General features: G+C 38.8%; 1 protein-coding gene across 5 annotated transcripts in view; it reads left to right on the forward strand.

The window, feature by feature from the left end:
• Positions 1-27,706, forward strand: part of brsk2b (BR serine/threonine kinase 2b) — a 185,214-nt gene that overhangs the window by 92,543 nt on the left and 64,965 nt on the right. For all 5 annotated transcript variants that reach the window (XM_046841053.1, XM_046841056.1, XM_046841054.1 and 2 more), the window contains exon 2: positions 3,239-3,333. In XM_046841053.1, the coding sequence (XP_046697009.1) occupies positions 3,239-3,333 (95 nt within the window). The remainder of the gene's footprint in view (positions 1-3,238; positions 3,334-27,706) is intronic.

Consider the following 27,706-nt stretch of genomic DNA (forward strand, 5'->3'; position numbering starts at 1 on the left):
GTCTTAGAGACATTTTAATTTTCTATCTCGTCCTTTTTTCCCACTCTGAATGGCTGAAACGGTGTGTAAAGGTGATTGAGGTTCTCAGGCATACACTTACGAGCTTACTTTTTTCTAGAAATTCTCTCTCGCTTTCTCTGTGTGTACGTATATAAAACCCCAATTATTATATATGAGTTAAAAACAAGGTAATTTTACCGCAGTTGTAAACATGCTACACATCTTTAGTCTATATAAATCGGGGAACGGAGGAGACCATTTGCTGAAGGAATTTTGCTCCCTGTGTGTCTGAGAAAGGATAAAAGTTGCTCAAAAGTTCTGGGTGTCCTTTGTTGTGTTTTTTTAATGATGCACCAAATGTTTTCAAATGGTGAAAGGTCTAGACTGCAGGCAGGCCACGTCAGCACCCGGCCTCCTCTACTACGAAGTCATGCATTTGATGTTTTCTATTTTCTATTGTGAAAATATTGAGATTTGCAACTAATTGCATTCTGTTTTATTAACATTTAACACAACATCCCAACTTTTTGTGTGTGTGTGTGTGTGTGTGTTTAGAGACATATACCGTATATATATATATTCATTTAATCCTAACCTAAAAGTAAAAAGGAATTTTATTGGTGATCTTTTCTGAACAAATATCCACTCTGGACAGTTTGCACAAATGATAAATAATAGGATACAAACTTGAGCAACATATTCGTAGATCAGACAATTTAGCAGAACATTGTACAGGGTTATTTCTCATTATACGAAGAGGACATGATTCGGTCTCCCATTTCCTGTTATTTTTGCTGCTTTTGAAAAGCACATAGTGATCCGTATGAACTTCTGGTAGGCAAGCCAGAATGTATGATGAAGCCACTGATTCATTATGTCTTGATTGGTTGATCAGTTATTTTCCATTCAGGTTGTAAAAGAGTTTCACGCAACCAAAAAAATATGATGGCAGGAAATCTGTTATTGAGGCACAGTGGAAAAATGAGTAATTTTATATAATAACAATAAATTATTTTTAATCATAATTATTTTATCATTAGTTTTTTTATTTTTAAATACAAGTAGCATGTCACAAATTAAATTCATAGTGTGAATAGTCCTAGTAAATTTACAACATTTCACAATCAAATTTACACTCATATTTGTTTATAAAATAGCTAAAAAAAAAAAAATTTGACCATTACACTTCAAGTAGAGCAGGAGAGAACATGTTACTTTTGTAGGCTTGTGGGGGGAAAAATAGCTGAATCCACTGTTGAAAACTGTAGCGAGTGACTGAATAGTCGACCACGATATATTTATTAAATATGTATGACTGTATGCCACAGTCAGTGTAGTTTTGCACACAAATTAATGAGGCCATGAGAGACTAAATCCAGGTTGAGAAGTCATCTTTTGTGTGTGCAGTGTAAGCGCTTTTTTTTTTTAATCATGCTTTTAATTCACTCATTTGTCAAGATGATGAAATAGTGCCAGCATTTGGGTAAATTTTGTGTAATGTGCTCTCCTGATGATAAAATGAAAAGGTTGTAGATGTCCTACACTGTTATTATTTAGAAAGTGACCAATCATTTGTGACCAATATTTATATATAATTTATTTCTACTCGCTGAACTGTTTCTCGAGCGCGTTCTCGCAGCACCGCTGCTGCTACGTGAATATGACGTATCACAACGCTATGGAGACCAAGGCGTGTTCTGAGAGTCACATGGAATACAGATTAACATGGCAGAGGTAGAGCTGTAACTTCCTGGAGACAGTGCATATATCTCGCCCTGTGAGATGCCCCACTCTCGCTACGACGGAGTAAAGTTTCTCAGTGTGTATTTATTTCAGTTCCAAACAGCAATTTTAGTGATAAAATTATGTCTCATAGGCACCAAGTATGTCTCCTGCTGGTAGTGAAAAAAAAAAAGAGGAAAGACATCAGTTTAGAGCAGAAAATGAAAATTATAAATCAGCATGAAGCAGGAAAGACTGTCACAGTCATAGCACCATCTTCCACTTACGATATTTTTGACTTATGATGGGGTCGTCGTAAGTAGAAGACTACCTGTGTGTATGAGTGTGAGTGTGTGTGTGTGTGTGTATATATATATTTTATATTTATATTTATCAAAACAAACACTAACTAAGCTACCATCTTCCGCATTGGTCTGTAATAAGGTCTCGATGTGTATAAATTCAAGTACGGCTTTTAACCTTTTAACCTACACATTTTATATGTGTGAATAACTTTCTACGATGTTTTATGAAAATTGTATTTTCCGCATGTAAGGGAAAGGCGCACAGTTATATTTCTAACAATTATAAATTGTAGTGAACTGCTGAGATTTGGTACAATGTAAAATAATGAGAGAAAAGTTTGTTTCGAAAAACTCGAAAAATGGACGTTATAAAAGGTAAAACGAATCATCAACAGGGAGCGATTTCTCTGTTTTTTCTGGAATTTACTTTTTAGGATCTCATCCACTTTGCTGAATTTGTTAGGGATTTGCAATGACAGTAACAGATTAATGAAGGCTGATGCTATATTATATTAATTCTGAACCACTGAATCATATGGCACACTTTTATATTATCCTGTGACCTTGACATCTTACTATATTCCTCCATGCGTGTCGTCCTGCCTTGAGACACCTGTGTTAAAGGCAATTACACAGAGCTGAAATATTCACTCGTTCCCTGGATGCAGGATTCGACATCGCTTCACACCTTCAACAGGGAATGAAGGAGACGTTGGCTTTACACTGGCCCCCAGGCTGTAATGACACATGGACATAAAAGAAAGGCAGGGACACGTCAGGTGTGTACAGCCCCTCAGCCCTCTGGGTAACTCTGCAGGGAAATCAACAGTTTGATATGCAGAGGCTGGGTGAAATAAAACGGGGTGCTGGTAATAAAAAAATGCAAAGCCGTGGCATTTTGGAGACGGCATGTGATATACTGTCGGGCTTTGAGTCAGGAAGCGGCTTCCTTTTTATGGTCGCTCTGACACAAAGCTATCCGGGGATTTCCTTCATTGATCCGGTCTTGTTTGTGTTTATGTATGTTCTCTGACATTTACCGTGTTTTTTTTTGTTTTTTTTGGGAATGCATTTTCATTTTACGCATGATGGAGGCAATTTTCATTTCAGATGAAAGTGCAGAGACAGGCTCTTTATTGTCACTGAGCATTCGTTTGATGAAATGCCTTTTATAAATTCTTTGTTTTTTTTTCCTCTTTTTTTTTCCTTAGGCTTGGTGAAGCTGGGGGTTCACTGTGTCACGTGTCAGAAAGTCGCCATAAAGATCGTGAACCGGGAAAAACTTAGCGAGTCAGTATTGATGAAGGTAAGTTAATTTTTTATTTAATTTTTAAGCGTTTTGGTTTATGTACATGCCTTGGTTTGTATATTTCTTTTCAGAATAGATCGATTAAATAATTTCTTGAAGTCTTCTTGAAAAAATTATTTTATCCAGTCTCTAAATCCAGTGAATAAATAATAATTCCAGCATATACAGTACAGACCAAAAGTTTGGACACACCTTCTAAGAGTTTTCTTTATTTTCATGACTATGAAAATTGTAGATTCACACTGAAGGCATCAAAACTATGAATGAACACATGTGGAATTATATATGGAATTATATACATAACAAAAAAGTGTGAAACAACTGAAAAATGTCATATTCTAGGTTCTTCAAAGTAGCCACCTTTTGCTTTGATTACTGCTTTGCACACTCTTGGCATTCTCTTGATGAGCTTCAAGAGGTAGTCACCTGAAATGGTCTTCCAACAGTCTTGAAGGAGTTCCCCGAGAGATGCTTGGCACTTGTTGGCCCTTTTGCCTTCACTCTGCGGTCCAGCTCACCCCTAAACCATCTCGATTGGGTTCAGGTCCGGTGACTGTGGAGGCCAGGTCATCTGGCGCAGCACCCCATCACTCTCCTTCTTGGTCAAATAGCCCTTGATGCCTTCAGTGTGACTCTACAATTTTCATAGTCATGAAAATAAAGAAAACTCTTTGAATGAGAAGGTGTGTCCAAACTTTTGGTTTGTACTGTATGTCTGAGCTTTGTTGTCCATTTATATCTGACCTGGTCTTCCTTTTTTACATTCACTCACAGAGCCTGAATTCTTGCATTTCATAAATCATATTTGCATTTCAAAAAAACATATGTAGACTTGATACAAAGTCCAAGGTTGATTTTTTAATAGTCGTTTCACTACTTTGGGTTACTAGTCGGTATGTCGGGGTTCAATCCACGGCATCGGCAAGCTGCCACCAAGCTGCCACTCTTGAGGCCCGTGAGCGAAGCCCTTAACACTCTGCGATCCAGGGGTGCGGTATCATGGCTGACACTGTGCTCTGACCCCAACTACCTACACAACATCCCTGGAATATTTGAAGAAATACAAATTAGATTCATCCCAACGGTGTTCAACAGAGATAAAGTTGAACTGCCATTGTTCTGGAAAGATGTTTCACTAGATTTTGGAGTGTGGTTGTAAAGACCACAAGTTGTTCAATAGGGTTGAGGTCAGGTCTCTATAGGAGGCAACTTAAGATCTTCCACTCTAACCCATGTAGAGCATATCTTCATGGAGCTGGCTTTGTGCAAAGGGACAGTAGCCATGTTTACATGTACACTTTCTTGTCATTTAGATTAAAATACAAATAAAGTTCAAATACAACAAAGTGTTTTCACGGGATTTAAGAATAGAGACCATGTTGCGGATATCAAGAGGAAGTACATTTCACTGGTATGGGGCAAAAAGCTCGAGATCCAAGGTGGAGTTCCCTTTTTTCTAATGCACTCAATTTTTGTAGAAAGTGTTGCTCTTGATCAAGCAACAGCATGATTTTGTAGGCAAACTACTGCTGGAAGGTATAAGAGAAAGACCGGTGCAGGAAGCTGAACTTTTTGGTGGCTTTGCATCTCTAAGGAGCATCTCAATGATCAGCAGAAGTGTATGGACGGAGGTCCATGGTAAGGACTGGTTAGAGCGGGTTGTAATGCTGGAATTTAGTGACCTGGAATGGGAACTAAACTTTCGCTAGAGTCGCCGGTCATTTACACGTTTTTGTGGCCCCATAAGAAAATACAGTCAGAAATCCAATTCCGCTTATTTTGTTTGTTTAATTTCGTTCGGTTTATGGCAAGGTTTATCCCACCCCTCTCAACTCGATTACAATTTCATTCGTTTTGGGCATTTTTATTCTGATTGAGGTGTGTATATGGAGCGTTTCCATTCGGATTGGACTTTTAAACCGATTAAAATGCATCATGTTAACGCACCTATAGTTATGCTGGAATGGGTTTGGGTCTCATAGTTCAAGTGAAGGGAAAATGTAATGCTAGAAGATTCAACAACATCCTATACAATTGAGTGTCCCAACTTTGTGCTAACAATTTGAGGCTGACCCACATATGACTGCAAAAGTCCAGATAGTGTCCCAAGAGTTTTTTCCCATTGTGTATTTGCACTGAAATGCAATGCTCAGTGTTTAAAGTTTGCTACCTTTTTGTACGTCGTATCATACTGTACTGTTGCACCAGTTTAAAGCGTTCTTCTACACACGACAGATAAACTTGAGACTTGAGTCTGCTGTGGCTATCGAGAACATTTCCTTCTTCTACTTCGTTAGGAACGCCAATTACGCAATTATTCTTTCTAAATCATCTGTAACACACTCATTAAGTGCACAGGCCATTTATCAGATTACATCCGCAAAATTAGAACTCGTTATCAGGGATCTTAATGAATCAGAGCTTAGGAGGCTTTCACACATATGAGACCCATTTATACCCATTTTGGAGATATTTCTTTTCATTTCTGTGTTGTTTAAAAAGGTGTCTAATTAAAAGAACCGGAATTTAGAAAAATTAAAGTTGGCTAACATTTTTTTCAGCCATACCTGTTTCTGTCTCAAATTGCTACAAAAAAAGAGGGAGGTATAAAATTTGGACATCTTTGTACTATAAACTGAATAATCGATTTTTGAAATAATCGTTAGTTGCAGGCCTAATTATATCATCTGTGTAGCTACACAATGTAGCCTCCTGAGTAGTGTGGGCTGCACTGAGGCCAAATGTAATCTTTGTGTTACTAGACAGTTGTCTAGGGTTTCTTTGGTCCACATAAAATGATTAGCATGGATGCTCTTACCCTAAAATCAAATTGTTTACCTCTGCACTATCTTTTACGCCAGCTTGTGGTCAGATGGCCAACATAAAATCCCACAGGCCTGAGAATTCGACTTGTTAAAAGTTCATCTGAGGTTAACCACAAACTCGTTTTGTCAACCTCGGTTAACTACGAGGCTCTCCGGCATGCCACGAAATGGAACATGACAGCTTTCAGTCTGACTTGCAATGTGAACAGTGACTGCTGATGACGCGCCACTTGTCCTTTTAATGAAAGTCAGTGCCTATAAACGGTACGTTTCTTACTTGTTCAAACACACACACACACACTGTGATCCACACACTCCCCATAAACACATGCACTATTCATATCCATATTCACATCCATGTGTTTGAACTAATTGATCATTTTTCGAAAGCCATGCCTGGGGTCTGATGGGAAATGAACGGTCCGTAATCTGATTAAGGGTAATTGCCTTTGATAGGGTGCAGTTGCAATACCTAGGAACAACCAGATGTGACTGATTTGAATTTAATTGATGTAAAAGTGGATGCAATTTCACGCAGCCCCCGAAGCCGTGCTCAGTTCCCCGCTTTGTTCCGACTGGCACGCTCGTGCACATGTGTTTTATGAGCAATAACATTTTTTCCTCCTATGAATCGCTGCCTTGTAGAGTGAACATCTATTACCCCAGAAAGCCCAAGATGGTGCACGGCAATTTGTGAGCTTCCGTCAGAAAACGAGTGCGTCGTATTAGGCTGGAAAAATCGGCACGACCAAACCTGTTCGAAACACGGAAAACGATTTCATGCCGTCTTTATCTTGTCTGATCATTTTTGTCGATAAAACTGCGGATCTGTAGATTGTGTCAGGCTCTTATTGTCTACTCCAAGGTCCCTGCAGGACTGTGAATCCCCCTCACTGCCTCTCAAACCACCGATGATCTTCCGTGAAGGTCTGCTGAATCAGCGAAACAAGCGATTTGCTCCCAATTACTGGCTTTCACCCGTTTCTGCTGATGCCCTTCTTTATGCTAACAAAAGGTGAGCTTTCAAATAGAAAGCACACCTCGAAGTTTTGACCCACTTACCTTTCTATTCCATTTTTAACCGCCCTTCTATTGGCTTCATTATATGGTTAATGGCTCATTAACTCCTGGAGGACCGTAGGCCGACCGGGGATGTAGATGCAGTTGATTGGCTGAAGGCTGTAATTGTGTGACTGGACTCCCTGGGCTCTTTTTCCCCAGCTGCTCTCACTAGACTCAGTAGGAGGTAAAGCTACACCTGCCATCGAAAGAGATGTTGCTTATTTCATTCATTATTGTATGCTGTTCTATGATTACGCAAGGGAGCTCTAATCTGCACCACTGGGATGCTAGTGGAGACCATGTTTGTATAGATGCAGGGCCCTGGAATAATTTAGGGTCATACTCTTGAGAAATCAGAGTTCCTAATAGGGGGTTCTTTGGATTGTTCAGGTTTATGGCTTGTGATTTATTTTTTCATAGGGAAATATTCAAAGTGACAAACCAAAGATTCCTGTACAGTAATAATTTTGCTTTTTTTTTTTTTGACTGTTTGCTTGACATATATTTTGTGCTGATAGGCAAATGTCTAAAATTGAACAGATGTGTGGATATTTGTATATTTAAAAATCAGGAGACCGTAGACTTATCAGCACTACGATTCGGAGAGTTACCACCTGTAATAAATCCTTAACCTCAAAGAAAATATGCATATGTTACTGTTATTGTGTTACTGCGTATCAACTATATATGGTTAAAATGACAATATAGGCACCAGAGTGTAGTAACATTTTCAAATAAAATGCACAAATGCTTGATTGCAATAATTATGCTAGATTACAAATGGTGGACCAGGTCCCACAAGCCACTGCACCTCAATGTACCATGTCACGTTTTTGTTTCTGCACCTGATTCATGCGATGGATATGCGAAGAAAGAATTTCACTGTGCTGTCATTTATATGTGGCAAAGTCTATTTTATATATATATATATATATATATATATGTTTGTTTTTTATTCAATTGTTGTTCTTGTCTTTTTCATAGTTTTTGCCATCTCCCTTGTTTCACAGTCTGGTTATAGTTTTCGTTACTTTGCATCCGCGCTCTACTTTTGCTCCATTACATGGCGGCTAGTGGTCACTAATTGGCCACATGAGCTCTGTCTAGCTTCTAGCCAGTGGTTAAATTTGCCAGATTGCAAGAATATATCCACCCAGAGATTAGAATCTGCAAAGTTGTTCACTATTTTCGAAGTGAAATAAAAAGACGAGGGTGTTTGTCAACCTTTACTACAAGTGTGAAGTATGATTCTGTGAAAGAGAAATAAACATTACAAAATGTAAAAACGTTCCCAGACATGAATTTTGCCAGCACATTGCTTTTTGCTTGAAGCTGGAAAGTGGTGATGATTTTTCTTTATTAGTTGTAAAACTGATACAACTGCGAATTCTGCCAAAACCTGCAAGGACTCGAAAAACCATCAAGATTTAAGGATTCTAATGTAGAATGCTGTTTTCATGCAGGTCATTTGTTCTAAAAATGACCACGGATGTTTTGGTGTTTTCGGACTTTAATGTAAATAAGATGTCGTCAATGGCGAGAGAACCTGTTACATGAATAATGCAAGCTCTTAGAAACTACTACGTTCCTCTGCATGTACAATCCAACATTGAATTCTCTTTATATGCATATGCTCCTGGCATAGGTCTTTTTTTTACAGTCTCCTGGCACAGAGCAGAACAACCTGTGGACATCTTTTAATGGGATTTCTTACTTCAGTGTAATCTTGTATCAGTTCTATTGTTCATGAAGTGGGAGGTGGATACTGGAAAAGCACACATTTCCTTTTCTTGCAAAAATAAACAAATAAATACCCAGCAATGACTGTATTAGCATGGAGGCAGGCATTCAGCACGAGGTCACCTGTCTTTGTTTTTCGCTTATCCTTTTATTCCGCTCTGCCTCAAGCAGAACCCCCCATTGGGTGCCATTTGCATAGTATGGGATCTTTGTGCTATAGTGTATGTGTGTTGTTATGTGGGGGTTGGGAAGTACAACTGGCTATGCTTTTGTCTGTGTTTCAATATTCTCTGCAATGTGTTTGTGTGTGTGTGTGTGTGTGTGTGTGTGTGTGTGTGTGTGTAGGTGTGTGTAGGTGTGTGTGTGTGTGTGTGTGAATGTGTTCACAGATGCATGTCTGCACTGAGGCGGGGGTGATGTTGAGTGTCAGGTAGTCACGTACGCAGATCAGTAGTTTGGCATTTGGGAACAGGGCCTTCCCAGCGAGCGGTGCTGCCCTGCTTGGCCCCTCCTGAGCTAATGAAGTCATCTCTGGCATTTTCATGCATGTAGCGGGGAAAAAAAAAAAAAAAAAAAAGAACAAAAAGAGGGGGAAAAAAAACCCACACTGACTCTCTGTAAAGTTACTCTAATGAGGGTTATGTCAGAATTCAACCTGAGCCCATTTTCCCTCGCAGTGGAGAGCTGATTTCGAAGGGCAAATTGTGCATAAAAAAAGGCGCCTTGAACAGTAATCGAATACAGTCAAAACCGTGTGTGTAAAATAGCTCCGGGAAACAATGTCACAGTAAATTCTATTATAATTCATACATAATCAAACACATGCTTATTACTGCTGCTCCTTTACAAGTGGTTTTGTCATTGTTGATCTATAGTACACACTGAAACGTTCCTCCAGGACCAAGTGCTACAACACAATATTAAAAAGGAACACAATATAACACAAAAAAACTAAAACAAACAGACAGGACAATATGTAAAGTGCATATGTGCCAATGTGTACAACCGACTTTTAGCCCAACACAATAAAAGTGACTATGCAGCATCATTCAATACACAGAGCTAAATGTAAGATACATTGTACATATTATAATCAACCAAGTACATGGTGCTGATTCAACAGCAGTTTGTGCTGAATTTGTATGTCTGACTGTGAGGACCAACAGTCTAAAGATCCATGAAGTTATTGAGCAACTTAAGAACTTTAAGGATAGATTTAAACTGTAATTAATAACAGTCTACTACAACACCTCAACAATGATGGAACTGTACTAAATGGACGTTAAGTGCCATCCAGGTGAGGTTCCCTTTTGAATCTGGTTTTGCTCAAGGTTTCTGCCTTCTCAGGAAGTTTTTCCTTGCCATTCTCACTACTGGCTCGCACATTAGGGATAAACGTACAATTATGAGGAATAACATTACAGGCACTAAACTTCTACATTCTTTTATACAACTTTAAGTGCTTTATCTCTGTAAAACTGCTTTGAGACAATGACGATTGTCAAAATAAATACAAATTAATTGGATTAATAGAATTTAAAAGAAACTTAAAGGGTAAAAATTGCAGAACACGGCGGTTTAGGAGAAATAACAATATACAGTGCCTGTCAAAAGTTTGGAAACATCCAGTCTTCTTTTGTTTCTATGCAACGAACTCAGTAAAAAGGAATTGGACATGAAATTGGAATGAGTGGAAGAAAGTTCTGTGGAGTCCAAATGAGACATTTCTGGCTCTAAGAGAAAAACCTCTGTAAGACTAAGAACAGGAGAGATGATGTGATCCGACTGCCTCACCCCCATAGTCAAACATGGAGGTGGAGCTTAATGGTATGGAGTTGTTTTAGAGCGGGAAGGTTGGAGACTTATTCTGGGTGTAAGAAATACTGAACCCACATGGCTGCCGTGCCATACTTACGCCATGCAATTCAATCTGGACTGCAGCTCATTGGAACAAACTTCACCAGACAACAAGACGATGAGCTGAAGCATACAGTACGTCTAAGCTCTGTAAGCAGTATTTATAAAGCAAATAATTATACAAATAATTATAAAGCAGCTGAAGCCTTATCTATTAGTGAATGGCCTGCCCAGTCACCACATCTAAATCCTATTGAACTGCTGGGATGAACTGGATTGTAAAGAAATCAGCTAAACATTTGAAGAAACAAAGCTGTGTGTAAAGCTCTTATTCATGCAAAGGGAGGATTTTTTTAATTGAAAAAAGTGGAACATCTGGAAATTTAGCTGGACAATCTAGTTTATTGAGTTGAAACAAAAAAAATGCATGTGTCTCTCAAAAACCATAAAAGACCAGATGCTTTCAGAATTTTGGACAGGCACTTTGATAGCAGGATAAATGAGAATTTTTACAATATAATTTCACAGTAATAAAGTGGAAATGCAGTAAAAATGCATTAAAACCAAGAAATAGAATATGGGTGCGTACATATAAATCGAAATCATTTCTAGTGATCACATCTATTTTGCTAATGATGTCAAGGCAGATCTCACGTGCACGTGTTTGTCCATGTGACTTTCCCTCGTGTTAATGGTGCAGCTTTGAAACATTTGAGTTTATGCAGAATCTCGGCTGCTGCTCGTCATTCAGGCGATAATGAATCAGCATCGTTTGCTTCCTGAGCTTGGGGAGGCGGAGCGCAGGAGATACTTCAGCAGTGTTTAGTGTTGGTCATGAGCTAGGACCCGAGGGCTGATTGCAAAAAAAGATGATTGAGAGAAAGCATGCGAAAGAGAGAGCAGTCTATGCAGTAGTCAGCAGGTGGTGCAAGATGCAGCTGGGTCCTCGGGGAGTTTGCGTGCATTTCTGAAAACGAGCTGTGCGCCTCCTGGGAGATGCGAGAAGGGAGGAGGAGAAGAATTGTACATGCTGGACCCCTGCAGCGAGCAGATAACTAAAGCTTTGAATGGGTGCCATGCACAGCACTTTAAAGAGAGAGAGAGAAAAGGTTGCACATGAGCGAAAGCTTGCTCTCTGCAAGTTTTGCTGGATGGATGATGGATGATGCCACCCGGTGTGAGTGCACTCGCACGATAACCCACTAGCACAGAATTAGCATTAAGAGTAAGTCAGGGAAGCTTAACCCTTTTACAGTGTAGCATGATGTGTCTACTCCTACTTGCTGCTCTGTCTTCATTTGTCCTGCTCTGGACACTGTGGTGAAATGTGTCTACGGGAAAAAAAAATCATAATTTTTGCATTCAAATGCTGTTCAATCTGATGTGTTTGGAAACGTCTGTTTTGTGCAAGATTTGTTCTCAGAGACACTGTTGTGGGTCATCAGAACGCAGATACTTTCATGTTTCCTGGTTGTTTTACAGTCTTTGTAAATATACCTTGTTGTTATGACTGGTTCTCATCTTCACATGAAAGTAAAAGGTTCTTCTCAGCGTTATAACAGCCACGGTACAGAGGAGATCGGAAACTCGAGCTTAGTGTGTAGAAGTTGAATAATATACATAATAGTTCATTGGTAAAGGCTCTGGGTTACTAATCAGAAGGTCACAGGGTTCAAGCCCTGGCATCGCCAAGCTGCCACTTTTGGGCCCTTGAGCAAGGTCCTAAGAATTATGCAATGAAAATTGTACTGTGCTGCAATGGACATGTGACAAGTATAAAGCACCTATTTATTTTTATTTTCCTGCAATACAAAGGTGAAGGTTTATGAACCCTGCTTAAGAATTTGTGACTGAATAGATTGGATTATGATTATTAAAATGTAACTGAATGATTAGAATAATCCTTTTCTGTTATTATACGAAGTACAGGCCCAAAAATTGCAATGTATATAAATAAATGCATCTAATTCTCATCTATAGGATTAGATAAGACTCTACAACAGGTTCTACATAGATCTTCTAATAATTAAAGGGTTCTGTGTAATGAGGAACCTTTTTTTTGTTTTTTTTTCTTTTTTTTTTAAAGGGTCTTCTAAAGATCATCTAAAAGAGCTATTTGTTTAAAATCATAAGTAAATATCAATCGGTTGCTAGCTCATCCGTTAGACAGCACATTGGATAGGTTCGCCCACAACTAGCACATTGGTTATTGTACCAAAATAGCAAACAGTGATTGTTTGCTTCCTCCAACAACAGGTTAAGGGTGGTTCAATATTGTTTACTTCAGATAAGAACCATACCCAGAAATAGTAGTCAGAGTTAAGCAGAGAAAGAAATCAATTGTGATCAACTGATTGATTGAATCATTCATTCATTCATTTATTTATTAATATTCTTTTTTTTTTCATTATTGCTGGGACCTCCAGTATCTCCAGAATGTACCTCCTCCTGGGGGATTCCCAGATTTCCCAAGGCATCTGTGAATGTCTAATCTCTCTAGCAGGTCCCCAGGGTCTCCATCCAGTAGGATGTGGGCTTAATCCAGCTCTAGTGGGAGCTGACCAGTTAACAATCTATGTAAGATTCCCAAAATTACTCCCTCTCAATCTTAGAGAAGCAATGGCTCAATTTCAAGGCTTTTTCCCAAATCGTCACCCTATCACGAAAAGTCATCCTAGTAATCCGGCCGAGGAAGCTCATTTCCCCAGGATTGTTCTTTGGGTCACTACACACAACTCATGTGTCTATGTGAGGGTAGATTGACCAGTAAACAAAGAGCTTTGTCTGAAAACTAAGGTCCTGCTTCACTGCCTTAGACACAATCCTCAATTCTTATTTTAGAGTATGGGCGAAAAACATAGAGAGAACCTCAGACCTGGAGGTGCTGATTTAGTCTCCTTTATATTTAGATGTACATTTATGGCATTTGACAGACGTGCTTAGCCAGAGCAAGGTTTAGGTCATTCGTACAACTAAGCAGCTATAGGGTTAAGGGCTTTGCACAGGGCCACAGGAGTGGCAGCTTGGTGTAACTACACATACACAATATGGATAAAAAATATGGACACCTGACCTTTCCTGCCGTATTTGGTTCTTCTCCAAACTGTTACCACAAAGCCGAATGTACACAATTTATAGGATGTCTTCGGATGTGAAATAATAAAACATGGTTTAACATGGTTTTAAGAGGAACATCTTAAATGGCCTGCTATAGAAGTCTGATCTCAACCCTATTGAACACTGTTGGGATGAAGGTGAACACTGACTGCATCTCAGGCTCCCTCATTTCACCTACATCAGTACCTGACTTTACTAACATCCTTCTGGCTGATGAACACAAATGTCTACAAGCACACTTCAGAAACTAGTGGATCATCTTCCCAGAAGGGTGGAGGGAATTATAAGGACCGAAGTTTAATTAAAATCTCAAAAGGCACATATAGTTATGACCAGGTGTCCACAAACTTTTGGCAATATTGTGTATGTATAAAAGACAAAGAGGGAGAAAGTCAGTGTGTTCTACTTCATTTTATAATACCAAACAATAATTCAGCAAATCTTACCTCTTCGCACTCGTCCCTGTAGGCCTGCAGTAAATGACAGATATGGTCCAAAAAAATAAAGCAGAGAGGAATAAATACACAAGTGATTCTGAACTACATTTACTAGATTTACTCTGGACCTGCTGTGTGGCTGGCCCTTTCCTGACGGCGTCCTAGTTAACTAAAAGCTTTGCCGCTGAGCCTCGGTTGCCGCGCGGCTTGGGAAAACATAAAGCGAATGACAAAAGCGTCTTTTTTTTTTCCCAAAGCCAATTTAAACGGCTGCTCGAAAATCCCAAACCTGTGCTTGCTCAGCAAATCATGTTGTATAAATTGCCTGGAATTTTTCCCCTTTTATCAAGTCAAGTAGGCTTTATTGTCATTTTAACCATATACAGTGCAGTACACAGTGAAACGAAACAACATTTCCCCAGGACCAAAGTGCTACAGCAAACAACGTAAATGAACAAAAGTAACACAAAAATCGCAGAACTACACATAACTCTAAACTAACAACACAAAGTGCACATGTGAAACATTGTTACATGTGTAGTAACTTGTATAACTATCAATAAAGTCGGCCATCTTTTTCTCTGCGGGTACACAATTTATTTTGTATTACAATAGTAGGAGCGTAACGGTGCACGTATTCATACCGGACTGTTTCAGTACAGAGGTTTCAGGACATTTTTATTATTAAACTTGAAAACATACACAACAACGTCAGGGGTATAAAAAAGAAACTAGAGTTAGCGCAGTGTCACTGCGGCTACTCGTTTAGTACCGGAAATACGTTTTGTAGGGCACAGATTTGTAGTGCATTATAAAAGTTTTTGTTTTGCGCATGCGTGTCTGGCGAAATGGACTCTTTACCATTTTATGCCCAGCTTCAAGAATTTCTCTAAAAAGAGATAATCCTGACAATTTCCCATATTGAGGGAGTGAATGAATGGAGGATGGAAAGAATGAAGACATTTGTTTAAGAACAGTTAAGTAGAAAATATCTTTTAGAAAATTTAAGCTTAAGTGTAAAACACACACACATGTATATGCACATCTGTATTACCCAAATGGGGTCTAACAAATGTAAATTATTGAATACATTTTTTAATTCAATTTAATTTAATTTGACCAATTCAAATTTATGCCAATTTAATCATTTACTTAATTGAATCAACATAATAAAAGTGTATATTGCATCAATTTGTTGTATTTTATTTTTATATATTTTATTTGTATAAAATATTGTATATATTTATTAAAGCAGGGAATTTATTTATTTATTTTTTTAAACGAGCAATTTTGCATTTCTTCACTTACTTACTGTACTTTTGACTTCAAAACCGAGATACGTACCGAATTGTGAATTTTGTGTACCGTTTCACTCCTACTTAATATGTATCTTTACATTTCTAATATTTAAAAACAAAAAATTGTATTTCCCTATGGGATCAGTAGGTATTCTGATACTGATACTATCCTCTCCAGCAGGGTCAGAAAGACCTCATGTTCTCCGCATCTGCTCTAAGGTGATCCCACATTTAGCATACAAACAAACCACTCTGCTAATCACGCAGATTAAATGGTGTTTAAGCATATGCATTGCTGATTTTGTGCTGAGTGATATGATCGGTCAGATCAATGACCCTTGTGGACTTGCAGCCTTAGCCTGGCCTTGATAGCATAGCTCCCAGATAGAGAGTGCTGATTGCCCATCATGCTTTACTCAGAGATAGAGCATGGCACCTCAGTATGACAACCCCCCGACCCCTCCCCCCAAACCGGCAGTGTACTTCACAGGAAACTTGTTTGCTTGGATGCTTTCGTCAGCCGTACGTCGGCCTTTGCTAATGATGTCGACATGCGCAGGGCGAGCTAAGTGATTTGTGACGATGTTTGTTTATTCGTCGAGTGCTCGATCTAATGGGAGCACGAGGCAGAGGTTGTTGAAGAAGCGAGATCACTCGGGCGGGAGAGACGTGGACAGCACGAGAACATAAACGAGATGAATGTATGATTTAATGTACAATTTGTTCATTGAAGTCTGTGTCTGATGGCTGTATGACCGAACGAAACAAAATCTTTGGCATTTGTTTTAGATTTAAACGTGGGGCTGCTTTTGTTTGCAGGGTTGATATGTGTAGGAAATAAAATAGCACTGTTATGAAATCAAGCTAACATATGGGACATCCTAAATGATAAAGTGGTTAGCTTCAAAAGCTTGAGAATTTGATGCCTATGAATGTGATTATGGTCCAATGATCTGCTTTTAACAAGCTAATTGATGAATGCGCATGATTGGACAAAAACAAACAGAGGAACCCATGCTAGTGCATGATTGCTTCGTCCAGTCTGTGCTAGGTTACATGATACCCAGTCATGATCCATACTTTGGTCCACCAGATTATTGCTGGTTTATGGTACAATATATAACCAAAAGTATGAACGCTGTGTAAACATTTGACCTATACATTAACTTTTTCCAGACTGTTGACTCAAGAGGTTGCTACAGTAGCATGCTGCCAATTAGTTATCTAGAATGTCTTTGTGTGTTGGAGCATTACAATTTCCCCTTTACTGGAGGCTCAAACACACAGTTCCAGTATGATGATGGCCCTGTGCACAATGTGAGCTCAATTAAGACATGGTGTGTTAAGGTTTAATTAGAAGAACTCGAGTGTTCTGCCATTCAAGTGATCCCCATTGATCACCTCTGGGATGAACTGGAACGGGAACCTTCTCGGCATCCCAACATCAGTGTCTGATCTCATTAATGCTCTTGTGTCAGAAATAAATCACAAATCCCCACAGCTTTTCCTCAAAACCTAGTGGAACATCCTCCTAGAAGAGTGCAGACATTTTTTCAATCATCTTTGGAATGAGATGTTGAAACTAGCAAAATGTGTTTATCAGGTGGCCATATTATTCATGTAATTTGGAATTATGATGATTATTGGAACTCGGGCAGCCTCAGAAAGATATTGTTTTTATTTTTTGTACGTAAAATTCACTGGTTAGACAAAATTATTGGGATACCTGACATTTCCAGCCATATGTGGTTCTTCTCCAAAATTTTTCCACAAAGTTTGAGAAACGTAATTGTATAGTACATCTTTGGATGTGCTAACGTTACGCTTGCATTGCATTTTCTCTTCACTCATACTAGGAGTCCCAAAATCTGGATAAACAGTTGAGTCTATACATGGGTTGGATTAGAAGACTTTGTGTAGCCTCCTGGAGAGCTCTGACATCTCAGCAAACACATTCCAAAATCGTTCCAGAAGAGTTAATGCTGTTATAACAGTAAATATTGAATAAAATGGGACTAAAATGTTCCACTAGATTTTGCAGTGTCCTTGTGGAGATTTGTGCTCATTCATTCACAAAGCGCTTCAGTAAAGTCAGGTGCTGATGTAGGAGGTCGGAGCTCTATAGCAGGCCACTCGAGATCGTCCACTGCAACCCATGCATATCTTTATGAAGTTGTCTTTGTGTACAGGGGCATTGTCATGCTGAAACATGTTTGAGTCCTGTAGTTCAAGTGAAGGGAATTTTTTTACTCAGTTTTTTTAAAAACAAAACAAAAGAAAAACTTTGAAGGAACAAAAATTTACTTGTATACACTTGTGTATACTCATTTTTAGAGTGTGTGCTGTGTGTTCTGCTTCTAACTTTTCCTCATAAAATTCGATTCTACTTTAAAAAACAACAACAAAAAAGGGGGATTTAGTGATTTTTTTTTTTTTTTTTAAGTATTTTTCTCTCGCTCCCGGTTTGTGAGAGTGCGGCGAATAAAGGTATTAGAGCAAGAAGTGGAAGTGAACACGGCATAAGAAGGTAATAAAGGAAGAAGAGGTTTGTGCTGCGCCGCAGCGGGAAGGAACAGTAACCGAGTGCCTGATGAATCACAGCCGAAGCTAATCGTGTTATCTCCACTCTGTGATGACACCACTATCATTCTCTCCTCTCCGTTTCTCTTCGCTCTGATAAATGAATACAGGCCGAGTGTCTCCTCCTCTGCTCAGTGGGCACACTGTTGTCTCTCGGAGTAGATAGCTCCTCCTCTCGCCATGATGTTGAAGCAAAGCTGAAGGAAAGGGAACGGCTGTGGGTTGCTCTAGGAAGCCTGGGGCTGTTAGCATTGAGCTTACTTTTTTGGTAACCTCAAAAAAAGCAATGCTTTGCCAAATCAGCTTTTGGTAGTGACTATTTTATAAATTCTTTATCTTTTTTATTGAGGTTGAATGAAGTACACAAACATGTACTTGAGTTAAATTAGAGATACACTACATAAAATATTAGTCCAGTAAAAGTGTCCCTTTAAACTTTCACTTAAGTAAAAGTACAAAAGTTTTTGCCTTTAAATATACTTCGGTATCCAAAGTACTATGATTTATTATAACTATAATATTCCTATTATCATTTTTATCACAAGATCTTTTGCTTAATCAACTCAGTTTATGTGAAAAGACTCGAATGTGACTCTCAGCACACTGATCTATTAATAGAATGATATTAATGACTCAAACACTAACTGATTTTTATTACAATGATCATGAGACCAAAACCTTCTTTTCAACCGCTTAAAAATATCGCACAAATAAGGCCACAGAAGTTTGGAGTTTATTCTGTCATTTATTCCTCTCTAAATGTTCTTTTGAACTGATGCAGAACTGTATGTTGGTGATCAGTAGATACACCAAGCACCAATCAAAATGAGTCCAAAACAGAGCACATGCTCAACCCTGATTGGTGGATTGCTGCGTGCTTGACCAGTTTTTATCCGCGCATCAATAAAAAGGAACGACTGATATAGCAAAATGAATAAAAAGTCAAATATTTGACTTGGAAATTAAGTGAAGTTAAAGTAAAACTAACTGGAAATATTTCGTTACAGATACGTTAAAAGCTACTTAAGTACAGTAACAAACTACATGTACTTCCTTACTGTCCACCGCTACTTTTATTGTTACTGTACTTTGCTGGCAACCAAACCATCAGTCTAGACTATTGGAGCTCTTCTGTCTCCTGGGCAGAATTTGTCCACCTTTGACTGCAGACATTTTTGTTCTTCACTTCATCGTCACAGACGCTTGTTTCATCTCGAAAAGCCCTTGATCCAGGAGCAGGACATTTAACATTTGCTGTGCATTTGGCTTGTGTAGGGTAATATACTGTAGAGTGAACGCTCTGGCAGTGACTTTATCTCTGCTGGTCTGTCAGGACCACATGCTGCTACTTCTTTTCCAGGCATCAAATGGACACCATTGAAGGATCCTCACAACTTCAGAATGCTGTTCTCATAACCCTGATCTGTGATGTTATTGATAAAAATGTGACCTTGTACATTATATGGACAAAAGTTTATGGAACATTTTGTGGAAATGTTAAAATAATAATATTAAAATAATAAACACTTCTAATAACCTCCACTATTCTGGAAAAATGTTTCACTAGATTTTGTGAAGATTTGTTCTCATTTAGCTACAAGGGTGTTAGTAAATTCAGGTAGTGATGTAAATGAGGAGGCCTGGGGTGCAGTCAGTGTTCACATTTATCCCAAAGGTGTTCAGTAGATTTGAGGTCAAAGCTCTATAGCAGATCTTCCACTCCAACCCATGTAAAGCATATCTTCATGGAGCTGGCTTTGTGCACAGGGGCATCATCATGCTGGAGCAGGTTTGGGTCTCTTTATTCAAATAAAGGGAGAATTTCTTGCTAGAAGGATGTACCTCCAAGTTTGCAGTAACAGTTTGTGAAAGAACCACACATGGGTGGAAAGGTCAGGTGTCATAATATTTTTATCCATACAGTGTATCTGTGTATCAGTTGTTGGCACATAAACTACATGAAAAAAAGTTTTTGGACACCTGAGCAAAGATTTGTAGATTTGTAGGTGGTTTCTTCTTCCTCTTTTTTTTCTTCTTTTTCTTCCTCTTCTTTTGACTTCTCCCATTAGGGGGCGCCACAGCAGATCATCTGTCTCCATACCCCCCTGTCCTCTACATCTGCCTCTTTCACCCAACTACCTGCATGTCTTCCCTCACCACATCCATAAACCTCCTCCTTGGTCTTCCTCTTTTCCTCCTTCCTGGTGCCTCGATCCTCAGCATTCTCCTACTGATATACCCCATGTCCCTCCTCTGCACATGTCCAAACCATCTCAATCTCGCCTCCCTCACCTTGTCTCCAAAACATCCTACATGCCCTGTCTCTCTAATAAACACGTTTCTAATCCTGTCCATCGTCGTCACTCCCAACGAAAACCTCAACATCTTCAGCTCTGCTACCTCCAGCTCCACCTCCTGTCTTTTACTCAATGCCACTGTCTCTAATCCATACAACATCGCTGGTCTCACCACAGTCCTACAAACTTTTCCTTACACTCTTGCAGATACTCTTCTATCACAAATCACTCCTGTCACTCTTCTCCACCCACTCCACCCTGTCTGCACACTTTTCTTTACTTCTCTAACACACTCTCCATTACTTTGCACTGTTGACCCCAGGTACCTGAACTCCTCCACCTTCTCCACCTCTTCTCCTGCAACTGCACCACTCCACTGCCCTCCCTCTCATTCACATACATGTACTCTGTCTTACTCCTACTAACTTTCATTCCCCTTCTCTCCAGCATGTACCTCCACCTCTCCAGACTCTACTATCACCACAAATCACAATATCTGATCTTTTCATTTTCCATTTATTGTTATAATAACCTCCAGTTTTCTAGTAAGATGTTCCACTAGATTTGAGTCTGCTCAATCACTCATGTATAATGAGGAACTGATGTAGATGAGGTGAGCATCTAATTCATCCCAAAAGAGTTGAGGTTAAAGCTCCTATAGGAGGCCACTCAAGATCTTCCACTCAAACCCATGTAAACAGGTTCACTACAATCGTGTGTCTTGAACTTTGTAGTCACAGTTAGAGGAGGAACCACATATGGCTGAAAATGTCAGGTGTCCCAATACTTTTTAAACTAAAAGCACTTCACATGATCTGAGGTTTCATGTGTGAAAATGGTCAAGCTGTTTACTGAAGGAGAGTAATGAAGTTATTTGCATATCGGGCAGTTGCTACGACAACAGGTGGCGACTTTGATTTACGTTCATGCTAGTGCAATTAATTAACAATCCCCCACCCCCCCCCCACCCCCCATACACACAACCTTAGACTCGCATTGTGTTTCAATTACAGCAGGATTTTAAATGCTGTACACTTCTCCTGAATCGATGGCGATAATTTATTGAAATAACAATACCCTAATCGGACCAAAATGATTAGGAAGCTGAGACAAGGGATCACTTCAATTAGCCTGAACACAAGTAATGGAATATTAATCTTTGTCCCTGTGTTTTGTGCTCTGCTTCGAGGTTTTGCTCTCATTATAATCGTATCATCTTTATTAAATAACATTAACAGTGTACAGTGTTTACAGAGTAAATGTGCTTCATACTGTACATTTTTTGGCTGCTTTTTTTTGTTTGTTTTGCTGAGTAACAAAGATATAAGCAGTTTTTACTCAACTACAATTAGGATTCAATAGATATCATTTTTAATCCACGATTTTAATTTACAATCTCTGTTACTAATTACGTTCTGCACCTCTGTTGACGATGTGATTAAAAGTCAACACGCCCCTCCACACATCTGCTGCTTGTGAGCGACTTTTTACCAACGCTGGCCCCATTTTCAGTCCAAAAAAAAAAAAAGAAGAAATTCCAAAATAAATCAAAATATCCCACTCTGAGACTGAGAGGTGCATCAAATCAGTCAGCTCTGAATACTGTATTAGAAAGAAACATGAAAAGATGAAAGGAAGGAAATAAGAAAAGAAGGACCAAAAGATTGAAGGTGAGAAAGAAATAAATTTTTAAAGTAGGAAAGAAGTAAAGGAGGGAGGAAAGGAAGGAAGGAGGGAAGTAAGGAAGTATGGAATAAAGGAAAGAAAGAAAGACAGAGAGAAAGATGAGAGAAAGAAAGAGAAAAAAATATGAAAAGAAGAAAGAAAAAAGGACAAATAAATAAATAAATAAATAAATAAATAAATAAGAAAGAAAGAAAGAAAGAAAGAAAGAAAGAAAGAAAGAAAGAAAGAAAGGTCCTCTTTACATCTCAGAATATTTTCTTGATCATTTTACTTTTTTCTTCATTTCCAAGGCATTAGTGTTTGTTGTGTTTTGTTTCTCTCCTGGGTTTCCCCGACCTTGATAATATTATCCATTCAGCCGTACAGGGTAAATACTGCAGTCTAAAGACATATCCCTTTGCTTAAATACAAGAATGGGACAGTTGAAATATGTGTAGTTGAAGTTTATTGGTTGGTCAGTACAAGTGCTCATAACCGACTGTCCCCGGGTGCATGTTGTTTCTGCTCACTTCGATGGATGATTTTATCAGTGGGAATTGCCCCCAAGGAGATAAAGCCACTATGTTAACTTTATATGTTCGGTCCCAAGGGTCACCCTTGACCTTCCCCACCAACTCGGGCAGTGTCATTATACTTGAATGGAGATGAGACGATTCCAGAAAAAAGTCCATTAGTGTAGATTTATAGCTGTGGAACATGTCTATTGAAGCCTGACCATGACAGCTGGATCGATTTGTCGTGGACATCTGGGAGCCGTGATTATGATGGCATTCAGGCAGTGACAGAATGTGAAGGTGAAAGGTTCGCTATTCATCGTCAAATGGTGATGACTGAGATCTGGGTTAACCTGAGTAGTGTGGCAAGTCGAAAGAGCATTTCCATACCGTTGGTTTAATAATAATAAAAAAAAGAAAGAATAGAAGAAAGGAAGGAAGGAAGGAAGGAAGGAAATATAGAAAGAATGGAATAAGCAAAGAAACGAAAAAAGAGGAAAAGAAAGGAAAAAAATAAACATGAAAATAAGCAAGAAAGTAAAAGAAAGAAGGGCGGAAAGGAAGGGAGGAAGGGAGGATTCTGAGTGTAACAATGTTGTAGCTCAGTTGTGATTTTAACTGGCAGCGTTCCATCTCCTGGTTCTTGAACTTTATTGTCTTCTTCAGCTCTTGTTGCTTTGAATTAAATCATCTGCCAAAATGAATATTTATTGACTATCAGTGACTGAAAACATTCCACCCACTGTAAAGAAAGTAGTCCCTCATCAAATAAAGTTTCGCTAACCGTGTTTTCTTTAATAATATTTTTCCGAATCCAAAGCTCATTACAGCAGCCTGTCGACTTCCGTTAGTCGAAGTCGTATTGACGGGTCGCTGTTCAAGTTCCGTATTGTCCGGGATGATGTTTGATCACAGCAGGTTAGAGGCTATAAAAAAGCGGGGGAAATGCGGCGTATTTGCCGCACTGCATTTACGCTTTAAAGGCGTAAATGTGTTAGAATAGAGCTGAGACTTGGAGAGCAGTAGATTTGCTATCGATCACACAAACACTGTGCTCAGCGAATGACAGGCCAATACAAAGCTGTTTAAGTATCGATTTCCATGCAGCATGCGATGCTGGTGTAGATTCCCCCTGCTGGAAAGGATGGAGTGACTCTAGGTAAAGGATGCAGAATGGTACATGGATAATGATTTATGGGGCATTTTAGTTTATCTGAGTGTCTGCTGGTGATAAGTGATGGAGGCTTTATATTTCCTGCTTTTCTGTGCTCCTGTCTGAGTGATATCTCAAGAAAGACTGGCTGTAGGTTAGTAGGATTTCTATGGAATCATCACTGTATCCAAAGAATTATTATTTTTTTAATTATTACTTCACAGATCGTCAAAAAAGGTCCGAAAGGTCAAATGTATTTAAAGGATTTAGTAAGGATTAGATATGTTGGTGCTGGAGGCAATCCCAGTTAATGCCACTAGTGTCTAGTTCTATACGTAAGTATTGGCACCCTTTAAAACCTATATTAGATAGTGTTATTGCACAAATAACCTCAGCACCTAAATAGGCTACTAAAAAAATGTTTTCTCACTCTTGCCTTGATTCTTTTCTTTTGTGACATTTATTTTTAGTACTTTTTATTTAATTTATTTTTGGTTCTGGGTTTATATGTCCTTAAAGTTAACCTTTATAAAAATATATATATATAATTATTTTTTTTTTATAATACATTTATTTAATACATTTATAATTAGATATTTTTTTATAATACATTAAACAATATGAACAATATTAGGATCGAGAAAATTTGGTGCTTTGAGTACAATTCTCTCAGGCCATGGTCATACGAAGGTTTTCTAAGACGGGTTCCACTCGGAACAGACCTCGCAAGGGTCCGTCAAAGAAATTGAGTCTTCGTTCTGTGCGTCAGGTGAGGAATACCAAGAAAATTGTTAAGCCTAGTGGTGGTAGCATCATGGTCTGGGGCTGCATGAGTGCTGCTGGTACTGGGGAGCTGCGGTTCATTGAGGGGGAACAATATGTACTGTGACATTCTGAAGCAAAACATGATGCCTTCCCTTCAGAAACTGAGCCGAACCGCAGTTTTTCAACATAACCACCCCAAAAACACTGCCAAGATGACATCTGCATTGCTGAGGAAGCTGAAGGTGATGGAGTGACCAAGTATGTTTACAGAACTGAACCCTCTTGAGCAACTGTGGGAATCCTCAAGCATAAGGTGGAGAAGCGCCATGTGTCTAACATCCAGCAGCTCCGTGATGTCATTATGGAGGAGTGGAAGAGGATCTCAGCAACAACCTGTGCAGCTCTGGTAAATTCCATACCCAGGAGGATTAAGGCAGTGCAAGATAACAATGGTGCTCACACAAAATATTGACCCTGTGGGCACAGTTTTGACATGTTCACTGAGGGTGTACTTACTTTTATTGATAGTTATTTGGCTGATGGCTGTTTATTGCGTTATTTTATAAGGACAGTAAATCTGTACTTATACACAAACTTCACATTGAATACTCTAAAATATATCAGAGTTTTATTTCTATAGTATTGTCCCTTGAGGACAATGAGGAGTGACTCTTGAGTGATGTTCACCTCTGCTCCACAAAACAACAGTCTGGTGTATATTTCTACACGTCCACCAACTTTCATCTGCCTCTCGGTGATATGTAAACACATGACCTCTACACACAACATGGAGTTAGTGAGCTGATCTCCCCTACACATTGTACTTTCTTCCCAGTCAATGTCAGTGCAAATGAGTGTGACAATTTACATTTAATTATGTTAATGTTCTTTCATTAAGTGGCTACACTGGAAGACATAATTGCCTTTTATAGCAATTAAGACACAAAAATTAGTTTCTACGTGCATAGGTGAGATTCAGTGTACAAAAACATACACACGATTGTAGGCATAAATTTAAAGGTGAATCATGGACTCTTGATCTTCCTGAACTCTGTCATGGTATTTTGAGAGCTATGGAATTGAATACTAGTACTACAGCTCTGAATTGACTTCCAAAGTACTTTCATGGTTCAGACTATCAGAGGACTAAATACTTTAGGTATGCTAACTAATATTACAGGATGTTCACCTCAGATTTTTGGTTTATCCATCTAAGCAAACCCTTGAAAATGTAACCCTACAACACAAAAAACATCCGGTTTCCATTATGGTTACAAACTGTTCCACCATGTCAAACCTCTTGTTCACACAGTGAGCTTTATGAAGATATGCTTTACATGGGTTGTAGTGGAAGCTTTGACAACCCTACTGTATACCTTTGGAATAAATTGCAACACTGACTGCACCCCAGGCTTCCTCACCTCACCTACATCAGCACCTGACTTTACTAACACCATTATGACTGAATGAACACATCTGAAAAAAATCTAGAACCTAGAGGTTATTATACCAGCACATCGGGCTAAATGTGGAATGGATGAGGTGTCCACAAACATTTGTTCATAATAGTAAATGTGAATAAATGAACCTCAGTTCTTGAACCTTGAAATGAAATTCAACCCATTAGCCATAAATACCCAGGGCATGATTTTTTCACTTGAAATTAGTAAAGATTCTGTTTTATACAGTTCAACTCAATGCTGTTTGAGTGTGTAAGAAGGCGGATTAGTCAGATCAATTATGGCAAATTGCATGGTGTATGTGCTGTGGAAAAATGCAGTGGTGTGGCATTAAGAATTCCCGCTTCAGAAGATGAACTTTCTGACAGAGAGGAAATGAGAAAGCTGTTCGTTTTGTCTTCCGAAGTCAATTTGTCACAAATGTTTCCTTTGAGCACACAGTTGAATTCCACCATCTGCTTTTCTTTGTATTGCCAAGTGTCGTTTGTTTAGATTTTTGTCCTTTTTGTCCATCCCTTGCCATGTCATTAGTCTCTTACCTGTGGTGTTCACCTGTTTCATGTTAGTCTTTGATGAGTTTGTCTGTTTATACCCTGCTTTGTCTCTCTCATTGTGAAGTATCGCCAATTCCAGCTATGATTTATGGCTTGCTCACAGTAAAGCCCACATCTGTTCTTGTCTTATGTCATTTTTCTTTATGTTAAACAATCAACAAAAAAACACAAAATTTGGGTCATAGGTTCCAACCAGTGGTATCATACACTACTTTATTATTATTTTTAACTGTGCATGTAGAGAGGGTTCTCGAGTTACGATGGTTTGACTTCCAATTTTAAAATTTTACGCTGACAATAGCGGTGCAACAAAATTGTACGACCATGTGCCCGCTTCCACATTTATACACTATATTGCCAAAAGTTTTTGGACACTTGATCATTTGCTTTTTGAGCATCGCATTCCACATTGGGTCCCAATTTGCTCTTATAATTCCCTCCACTCTTCTAAGAAGTTCCACTAGATTTAGGAGTGTGTTTGTGAATCAGTCACAAGGGTGTTAGTCAATGTTTACATTCATCCCAATGGTGTTCAGTAGGGTTGAGATCAGAGCTCTATAGCAGGCCATTTAAAAGCTTCCTCTCCAAACCATGTAAACCAGATCTTCATGGACCTTGCTTTGTGCATTGCCATGCTGGAACAGGTTTGGGTTTCCAAGTTCAAGTGAATGCAAAATTTTATTATACTTCATCCAAAGACGTCCTGTACAATTGTGTCCCTCCTGCTTTGTGGTAAATGTTTGGAGAAGAACCACATATGGCAGGAAAGGTCAGGTGTACTATAATAATACTTTTGTTCATATAGTGTATATTCTGTATAGGTTAAACAGAAGGTTACACTAAGGTAGTCTAAATTGCTCCGTTTTGCAAAATTATGTAATGTGATGTGTTAAAATATTACCAAATTACAGTATACTACCTCATACTGATTACTATTCTTTAAGACTCCTAGGTAGGATAGATCATGTCTTGACTTTTTTCATGGACCTCATCCTACCCAAACCCCCCACCCCCCCTACACTAAATGAAGATGTGGTTATCTGCT

This window comes from Silurus meridionalis, chromosome 26, assembly GCF_014805685.1.
Source record: "Silurus meridionalis isolate SWU-2019-XX chromosome 26, ASM1480568v1, whole genome shotgun sequence".
NCBI lineage: Eukaryota > Metazoa > Chordata > Actinopteri > Siluriformes > Siluridae > Silurus > Silurus meridionalis.